The 15,182-nt window shown below is 41.2% G+C and overlaps 1 protein-coding gene across 1 annotated transcript in view; it reads left to right on the forward strand.

The window, feature by feature from the left end:
* The window catches only part of GLB1 (galactosidase beta 1), a gene marked incomplete at its 5' end in the record, with an annotated part of 48,713 nt that extends 34,282 nt beyond the window's left edge, over positions 1-14,431 (forward strand). Inside the window, 5 exons of the mRNA XM_084260648.1 lie at positions 212-301; positions 2,184-2,297; positions 3,346-3,477; positions 8,813-9,052; positions 13,998-14,431. Of these exons, the coding sequence (XP_084116774.1) occupies positions 212-301; positions 2,184-2,297; positions 3,346-3,477; positions 8,813-9,052; positions 13,998-14,258 (837 nt within the window). The 3' untranslated portion in view covers positions 14,259-14,431. The remainder of the gene's footprint in view (positions 1-211; positions 302-2,183; positions 2,298-3,345; positions 3,478-8,812; positions 9,053-13,997) is intronic.
* Positions 14,432-15,182: the final 751 nt, after the last annotated feature.

Genomic DNA, 15,182 nt, shown 5'->3' on the forward strand with positions numbered 1-15,182 from the left:
TTGATTTTTAAAACGTTGCTCCACGTGTAACGTTTCTTTCAGGGTTCATCAGTTCTCTGTACCGTATGATAGTGTTAATGTGTCTGTAAGGGTGATGCAGGGGCTGAAGATTGCTCTCTGGGCAGATGCAGTGAGGTGGCTGGATATGTGAGTTGTTACATTTGGTTTGAGATTTACCAGCCTTCATACATACCTGCTTTCTCCGTTATAGGTGGGAACGGTGGTGGAAATTCTTGACAAACTGTCACCTGCTGGACCAGTGAGAAGCACTTACCCATTAACATTTGTTCAGATAAAGCAGGTGAGGATTCCATTCAGTAGGCACTTTGAAGTAATTTTGTGAAGTTTATTTGAACAACCTTCTGTCGTATGACTCCTCCTGTGTCCAGTGTCTTACACATTATCTCATCACAGAAGTAATAGTCATACAAAGGTGTCCAAGATTTTTGCATTGGGAGACCTTTCTGTATTTTACCCTGCACCTCTTCTGCTCCCAATATGTTCCTCTTTCCATAAATGCAAAAGTGTCCTGGCCAGAACCAGGACAATATGCTGTCCAAGTTTTCACCTTTACCTCTCTTCTCCCTGCAGTACTGACTTTCAGGTTCTTAATAGACTGTTTCAATCCATTATTTCCTTCACTATCAATTTTCCTCTTGTTTTTAATTTGCCCCTTTACACCTCCTGTGAGCACAGTGGCAGAGACACTGCTTTCCCTTAGGGACAAGGCACCTGGAGATTGGATGCAATCTACTTGACACTTCTATGGGCCTTGGGAGCAGTCCCTTGGAGTTGTTTCAACCCACTATTGAGGTCGTTCACCCCGCTGCTTGAGATAGGAAAAATACCTTTCCCCACGTTTTTCTGTGGCTTCTGCTGATTGCCACTCTCCCGTATGTTCCCTCTCTGTCAGTTTCTGCATCAGTTAACCTGTTGGTTTTGGTGGCTCTCTGTATCTTCCCTCACACTGAAAGATCTTTCCCTTGCTGCCTGGGGACTATGTTGTTCCGTTCTGCTCCTTGATCGCTTATGTGCCAAATTTTTGCAGAAAGTGGAGCGTGGTTGCCAATTGCCTGCAGATAAACTTGAAGAGAATGCGATGGTGGTAGTAGCTGGGGGAGGGAGAAGAGGGGGAACAAGTTCAGCAGATACCTGGGATATGGCATTAGTCAAGTATGGATTCAAAACTCAGATTTTCCTTTCCAAGCCAGTAATACCGAGATGTGAGAGAAGCTGCAGGTAGTACTTTGTGGCTGTAGGTAGTTTATAATGAGTGTCTCTCTCTTGTCTTCTGGCCCTCTGCCCCTTAGTACTCTGCTCCTGAGAGAAGAGGGCAGCCAGCCGAGCTTCCTAGCATGTTTAATTTTTTTTTTCTTTCCCTTCCTCCTCTTTTCTGGGCACCTTGTTACAAATGTGATGCAGTAATTATAGCAGAATGGCAAGGGTTTTACTCTCACTTTTTCCTGCCATGGTTATAATCTAATCCAAGTCTTGAAGATAACTGGTTTTGTGGCTACTGAGTGAAAGAGACGAAGCATTTTTGACTTGTTCTTACTTTGTATTTCACTTAGTTGGATTTGTTCTCATAAAATCTTTCTTTCTTAATTATTTTTCTTTTTTTCTTTTTTTTTTCCCTTCCTGAGGGAGAATTTAGTAAAATATTCTAGAATGTTCCTGACACAAATGAAGTAACTTTTTAAAATAGATAATATCGATTTGATGCGTATGTCAGTTTATGGGCACTGGGTGATAAGTGCACTTTGAAGTTAGTTCTATAAACTTGGTTATGAAGGTGTTTTCCAGCTATTTTTTTCAGTGATTTTAATAGTGAAATAATATTTTCAGTCATTAACTGCTTTTTTTTCTTTCCCTTTTATTGAGGAAGTACCTTCATAGCGAAGACCCTTATCTTCTAAAATTACGTAAATGTTCTGAGGAAACATTTTAAAATGGAAACTCTGTGGAATTTACACCCATTACTTAAAGGTCAAAGTGAAGTCTAATCTGAAGCTGCTATCTCTAATAGGTGCTGTCTGAAGTGAATGAAAGTTAAGGTTTATTCCGAGGGTGTAGGCAGGAATGTGGGATATTTCTGATTGGTGACCTGAGGGGAAGCTACGGAATGACTTGTTTTATTAATCTGTTTGGGTTTTTTTTTTTTTCCCTGTCTTTTCTTTTCTTAGTATTTTGGGTTTGTACTGTACAGAACCAAGCTTCCAAAAAACTGTACGGAGCCAACGCAGCTGTCTTCACCTTTAAATGGAGTCCATGACCGTGCCTATGTCTCTGTCGATGGGGTAAACATTGTTTGCTGGTATTCATTTCTGCTATGAGTGGCCTTCACAAAAGTCATGGATACAATCTGCCCTTCTTTGAAATATCTCTTCTCCATTTTACCAAAGCAGCTTTTAGATAATCTCATTTAATCAGATGAAGCAAGGAAGTATGCAGTTGATTCATACTAAATGTTGATTCATACTTTTCTTTCAGAAAATACAACTGTTCTGATGTTTCTAAGGAAAATGTAATTGTTTCCAGTTCTGAGATATTTGAATATTGATACAGATTCATGACTTTGGTGAAAAATAAAAAGCCTAGGAGGATTTATTTGCAGGTTCATGAAATACATTAACAATATATATATGCTTGGTGACTTCTACAGTGTTCCCATGGATTAGTTTTGGTTTTTTTGATTTTTATTTTTCCTTTAGAGGGGGTAATGAAAGCCTCAGCCTGAAACAGGCTTCAGACCACAAGTTTTTTTAAAAAAATAATTTATTATACAGAATGTGAACTTTACCTTTCCTCCCTCGAGCAGCATTTTGTTCCTGCTTAATGACAATTAACATCAAGTGTTAGACTTTGCTAGCCTATTTTAAATTATTTTTTAATTTGCTGATTCCAATCACCTTTGTTTCTGAGTCAAGCTCTTCTTTCCTTCTGTTGTGGGAATGAGAATAAATAAAACTAAATAGTGATGTGAGCTTAACTGAAAGATGAGGCCCCTTTTAATCACTGAGAGAGCCTGGTGACCGAAAAGTTTTTGGCAAAACTTGAGAACTGGTTGGGTTGAATTCAGCTAAGGAAAGAGATGTGTCAGTTGGACAAATGCTGCCTACTAGCATGTCCAGCTGACATACTGAAATGTGAATATTGGTATTGCAGCTTTTTGTGTCTGTGTGTGTACAACTGCATGCAAGAAGGGGAAAGGAAAATACTTATTCTTTTTTACATTTTTGTTTCCTTTGCCTCCATTCTTTTCTTCATGCAAGTTAATGAGGCAAATAACAGGGTTTTGTTGGCTTTCAATGTTTTTTTTTCTTTTTCTTGGTGTAATTTGTATAGGTTCCTCAAGGTATCCTTGAAAGGGACAAATCACTTACGATAAATATAACTGGGAAGGCTGGAGCAAATCTGGACATTGTGGTAGAGAATATGGGCCGAGTCAACTTTGGTAGATACAATAATGACTTCAAGGTAAGTAAAATCAATTTAGTTACTAGACTGTGGTGGCTTCTCTTCTTTTCCATGGGTTAAACAAGTAGTGATTTTGAAAAAGCAAAAGTATCAGGATTACACAGCTGTAAATTTACATCAAAATACAACTATTCTCTAGTTTTCGTTTGAGTTTTTCCAGTCACCAAAATCAGACACACAGACATCCTTTAAATGTTTTTGTTTGTTAACTCTGTTATCAACCCAAGGGTCTGTCACCCACAAGATTTTCAAGTTGACTTGAGCCTGCAGTTAAATGTTTTAGAATATGCAAAGCTCTTTATCTGAACTCCAAAAATGGTTTGAAAAATTGGTCTCAGACGTTAGTTGTACTTCAGGGCTTGTGAATCCTGGGGTTATATGTGTGTGTGTGCACACACACACTCGTACTCTTTTTATCTCTTTCCCTGTCACACTTCATTGTGGCGATACCCTTGCAGCACTTTCAGGGTGGTTAGGATAGGAAGAGCTTTCTCATCAGCACCGTGCAAAATTGGCAGTTCAGATTCAGACTGATGACATGTTATCAGTAACTACCAGAAAGCTTCTGAATGCTTCAGGGTCCAGGCTGCACTTTGGCACTGTCACCTCCCCTCATGAGTGGCTGCAGTGGGTTTAGGGTTGACCTTGGTTGACTACTAGGTGCTCACAAAGCTGCTCTATCACTCCCCCTCCATTAACAGGATGGGGAGAAAATAGGACAAAAAGTTTATGACTCCAGAGAGAGAGGGAGAGCATTCAGCAATTACTGTCACAGGCAAAATAGACTTAATTTGGGGAAATTCATTTATTGCCAATCAGACTAGGATAATAAAATAACAAATCTTAAAAACACCTTTCCCCCCACCCCTCCCTTCTTTTCAGGCCCAACTTCACTCCTGATTCTTCTGCCTTCTTCCCCTGAGAGGTGCAGGGGGATGCAGAATGCAGTCAGATGATGTGTATTGTTAGTGTTGCTTGAGCTTATGCATATGATGAATTTGTGCATGCGTGTATTATGCCAGGGCATTAACTGTAATGTAAATAGGGCAAATTATTAATGTACATGAGCACGTAGAGCACAGTGCTTCCAAAAAAAAAAAGGGGGGTGTGGTATAAGGAAATCACCAACAGTACTAATAGTACACTTTGTCTCAGGCACTCCTTCCTCCTCATGGCCTTCCCCTGCTCCCACCCATAGGATACAGTCCTTCATGAACTTCTCCAATATGGGTCTGTCCCACGGGCTGCAGTTCTTAGGGAACTGGTGCAGTATGATTTCATTCCATGGGGTGCAGTCCTTCAGGAACAGACTGTTCCACTGTGGGTCCCACCAAAAGGTCACCCCTCTTGCCACAAAACCTGCTCCAGCGTCAGTGTGGTCTTTACCATGGGCTGCAGGGGACTCCCTGCTCTGGTGGCTACAGCACCTCCTCACCTTCCTTCTGCACTGATCTTAGTGTATGCAGGGCTGTTTCCCTCCTACTTTGCTCACTCCTCTCCCACAGCTGCTACACAGTGTTTTTTTTACGCTTTTTGAATACATCATCACAGAGGTGCTACCAGACTCACTGTTAGACTCAACTTTGGCCAGTAGTGGGTCCGTCTCGGAACTGCCTGGAACTAGTTCTGCCCAACATGGGGGCAGCTTCTGATGTCTTCTCATACAAACCACCCCTGGAGCCCCTTTGCCCCTGTTACTAAAAAGTAGGTTAGTGGCAATGCCACTAACATAACACTAGGAAGGGAAGTGGCAAAATGGAGATCCCAAGTGCTGTGTGATGTACTCTGGAGAGAACAATGTTGTGTGTTTTGTCATGTGTCATGCCACAGCATGCCTTTTCTTTAAATAGTTTACTATCTATATATTACTAGGTTACAAGTAATGATGAAGTAATGACAGAGCTTTACAATTAAAATGATTTTCAGCCCCCTATCTGCAAGAATCTTTTAAACATTCCCTAGATTTGATTTGGTCTAAATTGATTTGGTGGTGTTCAGAAGGCTTGTCAAGTGTTAAATGACGGTTCAGGTCAATAGCTGTCTGGTGTTTGTGGTGCCTTTTGGTGTGCAGGTGATGGCAGCTAAATGAAAAGTTTCTGTTTCCTCTCAGTCTAAATTCTGTCTGTGACAGGGACCATGGAGCAGAATAAAAAGATATCCAAAGTGTTTCTCTGCTAGTTTGGATGCAAGAGCTGGAGAAGGATAGGTGTTACAGGGGAGAGACGTGTCTGGACAATGTTGTTTAGTTATCAAGCAAAGGCCCACATGCTGTGAGGAAACAGGATTTTTAAGGTTGTAAGTAGGGGAAAAAGTAAACCCAAATGTGTGTGTGTTTTGAGTAGCCAAGTGGCTGAGGCCAGAAGCTCTGGTTGAGTTTGGGCTTGTTACAGAATCCAGTTCAATAATAAAACATGGACTGGGAAGAGACTTGCAAGATCTCCTGTAGGCAGAATCTCCTGTTCTCACACTCATGTTGCCATGTGGGCCTGTTTGCATTGTTAAAGAAGGATATATTGGTTTTGATGAAGCAGACAAAAGGATTGAAGCTGAGGCCTGATTTAAGGAGACTAATTTACCAGTTCTCTTATGTCTGTTGTGATGAGGATTTTTAGGTGTATTTCCAATTATGATAAGACTGTAGTCAAGGTAAAGCAGTATATAACTCTCAGCATTTGCAAAGGTGATAGCCTACAGGTTTGTACCATATCTCAAAGTAGCTTCACCTGTCACATTTTGGAAGGTATACAGTTGCTTAAATGTTAATCAGAGCAAAAGTAAATATGTGTGGGAATTTTTGGGATGTATGAAAGCATTTGAATTAAAAGCATCAGCAACTGAAGTTTTCTTCATAGATTCAGTGGGCTGCAGGCATATAACAGAGTATAAACTCTGTTTATACTGTCTTTTGAATGCCATTTGTCTTTATCTGAGTGGCAAGAGAAGGCAGTGTTTTTCCTTCATGTAGAGGCAACAGAAATGCTGCCTTTATTTACTAGAGGGTAAGGAACCTCTGTGCATAGTACTAAATTAAGACAACAGAATAGATGGTTAGAGATTTAATTAGGGAGGTGCGCTCAGTGTTGGTTGTGGTTGATATGAAATTCACACTTGCACCTTTTAAGGATTTAAGAGTGAAAGCAAGTTCAGTCGGCATGTTCACTGAGAGACTAATCCTCTAAAAGCAGGATCCTTCCATGTAGAAGAGGCAAATGTGTGTTTTCTTCCCGTAGAATCCCTCCCTCACACTGTTTTTTCTGTTGATTCTGAAAATTGGGAATAATTCTATGTTGGGTTTTAGATATTTTGTGTTTTCAAAAACAACTTTACGGGAAGAAGTTCCTACCTTATGAAGCCTTGCACATTTAAGTAAATTGGGTAGTTTTTCTGCATTTTCTTTGGCTGTTCTTACAACTTTTTTTTTTTTTTTTAAATGAGCTTGAAATGGAACTAAGCATCTAGCTTTTGGGAAGGAATCTTAAAAGGGTTTTTTGTGACAATATATCTTGAGAGGAGTGGGTTTGTGGCCCAGCCAGATTTATCGCTGCATGGCTGGACCCCCATAAAATCAGGCCCAGCGGTTGAGTGAAGACATGTTAAAGCATGATCAGTATGTAGTAACAGGAGAGCAGATGCCTGTGAGAACCAGATAAGATACTGCAAGAATGTTAACAACTGCCTTATAAAGGAATAACGTGACTGCAGAGCCTTAAGCAATCGTTAGCAATAGTGAGATGCATGTAAGGTGAGGAGAAAGGTAAAACTGGTGGACCCACAGTGAGTTTGCTGAGGCAGAAAAGAAGAGGAAAATAACAGTACTTAGAATATACAACGTGGGTGATATACAATGCAGTTTGACCATCCAACCACTGAGCAGCAACCCCTCCTACCCATCCAACCCCTTTTGTGTACAATGCATGTGGTACTGAATATCCCCTTGGCTAGTTTGAGTCAGCTATCTTGGTGTCCCCTCCCAGCTTCTTGTGAAAATTAACTTTATCCCAGCCAAAAACCAGATCAGCCTTCTTGTGGAAGGCCTCATAGAACGCAAGAGTGTCGATTCTGGGGCGGTTCTCCCTACATTTTTTTTTTCACAGGCTCACTACCACCTATATTTTTGTTTTACTTGGAAAATTTATATCTGGACTGTTGACTACCTATTTTAAGCAGAGTGAAGTAAGAAGGCTAGCAGGCACTTGATCTCTTTTTTAAAAAAATCACACTGTTCATAGTGCCTAAAGATGAGCTTAGGGGAGCAGGTTACAAAGTTTGGGCTGAAGTTCTGTTGCATTACTTGAATGGATTGCTAGGCAAAATCTAGGATGTAGAGAAAAGTTTTGCTACTTAGCTCTGTACAGATATTTTGTAGCATCAGAAAAACAAGTTCCTGTTTTGTCAAGTGGGCATCTAGGTAAAGGACAAGAAAGCCACTTAGTGCTAACACTGATGGTGAGACCTGTGGTGTCAATATGATGCTTGTTAGACAGCAGAGCAGGCACATGACAGTGTCAGCCCTTCAAGGTCAGAAAATGTGGGTTACGTCGTTCCTCTTTCATATGTGGTATCTGCAGCAGAACTTCATTTGCACCACAAAACAGCTTCTGTGCAGGGTCTGTTCAAACAATTATGTGGATGTAGCAGCACTGGTTTAAAATCAACCCCTTGCATTGCACTGAAGCACAATTTTAGAAATTAATATTATAATGCAGTTAGGACATGTGCAGGGATAACTTAATGTGCCTTTCACTCCTCTTAAATGACCTTACATTGCTTCTGCAGTCCTTGTGCAAGCACCCTGCTGTGCTGCACGCACAGTTCCATGGAAGTGAAACAGAACTCTGAGCTTCAAGCTCAGTGTGAACTTAAGGTATTTCACTGAATAGGGTGACAAAGCATGTGCCTTGATTTTGTGATTCTCTATGTTTAGCTGTAGAAGATAGTAGGAAGTAAGTACTGGTTTCTCCGCTATTGTCCGGGTTAATGTCTTGGGTTAGTGACTCAGTGTTACCCAGTCTCTTGATGGTATCTCAAGCTTAGGATATTTAATGTTTTTTATGCTTTTTATTAAGCCTCTTGGTGAGTTTGGTGTAGCCCTTGGTGAAAGCTCAGAAACTTTGAAGAGGAACAGATCTTTCACAGGGAATAAATGAAACACTTTATTCTTAAGCAGAGCTTATAACTTTGTGAAGATGAGATGGTTTTTTCATACACAGATTGGTAGCTGCTGCAAATACTTTGATTCAATTTTTACTCCTGACGTATTTATAGTTGCAGCCAAATAACTTCAATAACATGAAGCTAATTATGTTATGTTATGTTATCTTTTTCCACCTCCCAGGGTCTAGTTTCAAATTTAACTCTTGATCAAGATACACTTGTTGAATGGGAAATCTATCCTCTAGACATAGATGGAGCAGTGAAGCATGGCATTAATGGCTACCTTGACCTACCAAAGAGATCTGTTGGCAATCCACTGAGTTATGAAGCACCTACTTTTTACACCGGTACACTTTCAATTCCTGGAGGGATTCCAGACTTGCCTCAAGACACATATGTCAAGTTCCCTGGCTGGACAAAGGTAAAACATTTTGCTGTAAAAATTTAAAGTCTGCTCAGAAAGCTACAGAAACTATGACAGTCCATCTCTCTTGGATGGGCAGAAGCTGGTTGTAGTGGTGGAGTGTTGCACATATATTTAAACAACTAGAAAATTGACTCGTTGCTTTAAGTAAATCTGGAAATTAACCATTAAGAGGAGGGAAATGTAATCAAAAGATATATAGTATTGTCCTAGAAGGTGAAGCATTGCCAAATAAAGCAGCCCACCCTAGTTTTTCAACAGTGAGAAAGATGAACTGTCAAGCTCTTTGGAAATGTTGCATTTAGTTGTGTTGTTTTGCAGGGGGAGGGTGGTCTTGAAATGTGGTGCAGAAATGGCTTTTTAGGAGTGCATGCCTTAAGATAAAACAGTTTCTTATTCTAGAGGAAGTGAGATGCTACAGGACACTTTTCAGGTTACATTGATCTGATTAAAAGTAAGATCATGTTTGCAGTGTTGTGTGAGGAACTATGGATTGTGTTACAAAGCATAGAGAGTACTGGGCACAACTGCGGGTGCTGTGCCTATGGATATGGATCCAGTGCATGGAATATGTTACTGCTCCTCTTCTGGAGGTTACCTGTAACTGGACTGAACAGATCAGAGAGCACTGCTGGGAGAAGCTTATGGGCAGGTACCTGCTGATGGGAACTTCTCATCAAGCTGAAGCAAGCTAGAGTGTGGTTTCACAGTGCTGTGTTTGAAAGAGTCGGTGTGCAGGATGGGTAAAGACCAGCCCAGACTAGCTGGTGGGAGGTAAAGAGGGCAGAATGTGTGCACTGAAATGCCACTCCTCTTGGAGACCTAAACATTTAATTCCACGCTTCAGGGGAAATGCCTGTGATCGTGTTAGGTAGAAAAAGTATTGCTTTCTGAAACAGTTCATTTCTTGCTATTAAAATAGAGCAGGGGAAGGAGTTGCTGGTGATCTGCCTACAGCTTTGTAGTGGTTTAAGCACTTCCCAATATGCAGAAAACTGATTCGTTGCAGCCGCTTAGTGTTGCTGGCAGTGAGCTTGGATGAGGAAGTCTGGCTTAGTTGCTGTTCCTTATATGTTCATATCTTACACAATTCACTGAATAAAATCCAGAAGTAGCTCTTTGCACCAGGTCAGCGATCTCAGACTTCTGCAGTAAGAAGTATGTTGTGACCTCAGACAAACTGTTAGTAGGGCTATTGAATTGATCTTTCAGGCTTTATATGATGTGGTGGGTTCACCCTGGCTGGAGGCCAGGTGCCCACCAAAGCTGCTCTTCCACTCCCCCATCTCAACTGGGCAGGGGAGAGAACATACAATGAAAGACTCTGGGGTTGAGATAAGGACAGGAAGATTACTGTCATGGGCAGAACAGATTGAACTTAGAAAAAATTAATCTAATTTATTACCCAAGGAAAACAGTGTAGAGCACTGAGAAATAAAATCAAATCTTAAAACACCTACCCCCACCCCTCCCTTCTTCCCAGGCTTAAATTACTTACAATTTCTCTACCTACTCTCCCCCAGTGGTGCAGGGGGATAGGGAATGAAGGCTGTGGTCAGTTCATCACATATTGTCTCTGTCCTTTCTTCCCTCTCAGGGGAGGAATCCTCACACTCCTCTCTCTCCTCCCCTGTTTCAGTATGAGGTCCTTCCCATGTGAGACAGTCCTCCACAAGCTTCTCCAAAGTGAGTCCTTCCCACAGGCTGCAGTTCTTCATGAACTGCTCCAGCATGGGTCCCTCCCATGGGGTGCAGACCTTCAGGAACAGACTGCACCGGCATGGGTCCCCCACAGGGCCACAGGTCCTGAAGGGAAGCCTGTTCCAGCCTGGGCTTCCCATGGAGTCCCAGCTTCCTTTGGGTGCATCCAGTGTGGGGTTCTCCACAGGCTCCAGCTGGAATCTCTACTCCCTGTCATCTTCATGGTCTGCAAGCAGGACAGCCTGCTTCACCATGGTCTTCTCCACGGACTGCTGGAGAATCTCTGCTTCAGGACCTGCAGCACTTCCTCCCCTTCTTCACTGACTTTGGTGTCTGCAGTTGTTCCTTTCACACCTCCTCACTCCTCTCTATGACTGCAAAAGCTACATTTTCCTTCTAAAATGTGTTATCACAGATGTGCTACCACTGTTGCTGATGGGCTTGGCCTTGGCCAGCAGTGGGTCTGTCTTGGAGCCAGTTGGTATTTGCTCTGTTGGACATGGGGGAAGCTTCTAGCAGCTTCTTGCAAAAGCCACCTCTGTAGACCCTCTGCTACCAAAACCCTGCCATGCAAACCCAAAAGATAGAGATTGGACCAAAGTTTTAAATAAGATATCCAGAAGTAATAAGATTGAGGTGATATGGGGTGTGGAAACTGAGACGTCCAGATAACACTAACAGTGAGCAAATGCCTGTAAGGCAGGGGGCTGTAAGGGTATAAATTCCACTGAGGTCCCACTGGTTCTGGGCCTTAATTCCTTGAGTGGCACTATATGACTTGCTGATGCCAAGTTGTGGAGAGGAACTCTTCTGGCAAGGGATAAATCCCACCTGTTTGGGTAGCTGGAAAGCCATGGAGGCACTGAGAAAGCACAGTTCTACTGATGATCCTGCCTTGCGTATTAAGACAAGGAATATGGCATGCTCAACAGCCTGAAAGAAGGCTACAACATTAACAGTCATCACCTCTGCTGTCATTTGCTTGCCTTCAGTATTTTTTAAACCCTTTGCTATCAGTAAAATTTACTCTGCCCTCACTTGAGGAAGCTTGATGCCCGTAAGTGTACATATATGGTTAGGTTTATTGGACTATTCTTTCCTTCAACAGAAAAGAGAATTTAGAGTCAGGACTGTTCTTGATTTCTGTGGAATCATGGGTTGTAGTTGCTGACCCTGGTAAAGGAAATCTTGCTACTGAAGGTAGAGATTTCTTCTCCTTTATTTTGTCTAGGTCATATTTCTTGGTAGCACGTGTAATGTCATGATTTTCTGCTTTGAGGTATACAAATTCTGGAGTTGTATAGTCTGTAGAAGCTCCAGTGTTATTAAGGACAGTTTGGAATTGAGAAATTAAATTCATAGCTTTACTGGAAAAAATGTGTTACAACCAAGGACTGATTAAGTTCAGAAACAGAGACCTGTCTGTGTTATACCTTCTTGTTAGACCTCTAACACAGTTGACTCCTACTTCCTCCAGGGTTACAGTCACTCTCTGTAGTGGGTAGACTTGGGTCTGGAGGGCAGAGTCATGAATTCATCTTGTACGTGGGGAGCTTGCATGTTTTATTCTAAACTGCTTGCTTCTAAAACTGCTACAGAAGCAGAGTAGTGAGCCTGAATAAATAGCTCTTCTCTTGCCTATTAATACAGAAAAAACAAGTTTAAAAGCAAGACAAACTTGATTTAAGAGAAAATTAAATTAATTTTTGAGATCAAAATTTACTAACTTGACTAACTATGCAAAATAGGATCTTCTAGCATGGAAGTGAATACAGAGCTTAAATGACTCACCGACCTCTGTGAATATACTGACTCCTTATAAAATGTTTCTTTCCAGTTTCATAAAAATTGTTTTGTAAGTACTTGAAAAGAAGAAAAACACCTCCAAAGCAGCTTGAATGACAAAAAAAAAATACAGTTCTGCTTCTGTAAATCCCTTAAAAGTATTATACTGATTTCAGCTTGCCCAGAAACTTTTAGAAATCGCCAAGAGTGTGGTAGAAGTCTTTACTTTCCCCTGATTCAGGCTACTTTATTATTTTTATCTATATACATCAGTGCCACAAGTTAGTTTGGTTTTCCTCTAAATTCTGATTACCGGTGGCCAAACTGGGAAAGAAAACACAGATACAGTTGTGTTTCTGCCCCTTATCTACTGAACTGTTTTCTGACCTGGTGAAAAGACATGTGTTTAATGAACCAGGATTCAACTCAACTCAGTAGGCCACAAAGATGACCAGAGGGCTGGAGCACCTCCCCTGCAAAGAGAGGCTGGGGGAGCTGGGCTTGTTCAACCTGGAGAAGAGAAGGCTGCGGGGTGGACCTCATTGCAGCCTTCCAGTACCTGAAGGGAACATAGAAACAGGAGGGGAAAAATTTTTTTAAAAGGGTAGATAATGGCAAGACAAGGGGGAATGGATTAAAACTAAAGGAGGGAAGGGTTAGATTAGATTAGGCAGAAGCTCTTTACAGAGAGCATGGTGAGATGCTGGAACGGGCTGCCCAGAGAGGTGGTGGATGCCCCATCTCTGGGGGTGTTCAAGGCCAGGTTGGATGGGGCCCTGGGCAACATTGTGTAGATCCAGGCTGGAGGTTGGTGGCCCTGCCTGTGGCAGGGGAGCTGGAACTCTATGATTCTTGGGGTCCCTTCCAACCCAGACCATTCTATGATTCTCTGATAATATTAGAACAGTTCTTTGAATTAGAATTAGGCATCTGGCTTTTGGAAAGGAATCTTAAAAGGGTTTCATTCTCATGAAATTGTGCAACAAGAAAGCACCACCAGGATAATGTACCCTTACATTTAAATAGGCAGCCACAACAGAATTAGGATTTTTTTTTTTATTCTATTGTGAGCTTTTTCTTCTTTCAACAATCAGTTTCAAGCAAATACAATGTTCAGGATTGCTTTGGTCTGAAGCTTGGTGCAAAATTTGGTGTCAGGAGCCAACCCACAAATCTGTTTTCCTAAGTATTGTCATATTTAGAATTCTTGCGGTGTTTGACCACTGCCTTTTTAAACACTAATGATGGCTTTAACACATCAAAGAATTCAGATTCTTTTGACTGTCACTAGCGTTTTCTTCAACAGATCTATGTTCACGTTTTCTCAAACTGAAAGATGGAGGAAATTCAGTTACTGTATGAAGAGCATTATGCTTAAAGCTATTTCATCATTTGATGTCTGTCAAATTATTAAAATGCTGTTGTGTTTTTTTTCTTTTCTTTTCTCTCTTAACAGGGGCAAATTTGGATCAATGGCTTTAACCTTGGTCGCTACTGGCCAGCCCGTGGTCCCCAGTTGACCCTTTTTGTCCCAAGGAATATACTCGTTTCGTCGGTGCCAAACAACGTAACAGTGTTGGAGCTGGAGCATTCTCCTTGCAGCACCCAGGCATGCGAGATAGAATTTGTAGACAAACCAAATATCAATGCAACTGTACAGCATGGAAATGAGGCCCCACGACTCTTCTTTAGACATATATGGCTAAACCATCTATAATAATTTGAGTATTTCCTTATCTTCCCCCATTTTGCTTCCCTTTCCCTCAAGCCACACTTCTTTTTCTTAAAGACTCTGCTAATCAGTCAGTTGCAGCAGCTTTTCAAAGTCCTTCCTGTTAAAATCTGACGTGGTTAAATACTGAAATTTTCTTCAAAAAATAAAAGCTTTAGAATTTGCCTTGGACTGTGAAATTGAATTCAACTGGAAGATCACATCAGTCTAGTAAAAATGTAGACCTTGTAGGCTGTTTTAATTGCAGGAACCCTCTTATGCTTTTTTTTTTTTTTTTTTTTTTTTTTTTCTCCTTGTTTTAAAACTGGAGCAGCCTACAAAATGGTACAGAGTCCTGATAGCTTGCTCTTTACTTGTCTGGTCAGAGATGCCAATAGACTAGACACTTCTAGCTGATTTTATTATCTAGTTAATAGCAATAGTCTGAAGGGGCCTCATTGCCAACATAGAGTGCATCTAATTTTTTGTTTTTCACCTCTGTGCAAGTGACCTTGGAAAAATTTCCACTGGTTTCTTGCGGGAGCGGTGAGAACTGTGGAAGAAAGAGCTCAAATGTAAGTAACATGGAGGGAACTTGTAGTCTGCATCTGCCCCTTCTTGGAAAGCCAATTTAACGCTTCCCTTCTGTTGTCTCTGAAGACTTGAAGTAAATTGGTAAGTACAAGGATGTATGTAAAATTCAGGCTGGTTTGGGTGGAGCATAGCCTCCAATTAACCTGCCTGCAGGATGTAGTCTTAAAGTGAGCAAATTTTCCTTTAATGTATCTTTGGTTTGTTTGGGTTTTTTTGGTTAAACTCTATTGGTCCTGCAGTACCTGTTTTTTATAGGCCAGCACACCTTGGAACTGGAAGGCTTCAAGATAAATAATTTTAATTGTCTTTGAATCATTCATTCTCACACCTTCTGTT

The sequence above is a fragment of the Gallinula chloropus genome (assembly GCF_964237585.1).
Source record: "Gallinula chloropus genome assembly, chromosome: 2".
Classification (NCBI taxonomy): Eukaryota; Metazoa; Chordata; class Aves; order Gruiformes; family Rallidae; genus Gallinula; species Gallinula chloropus.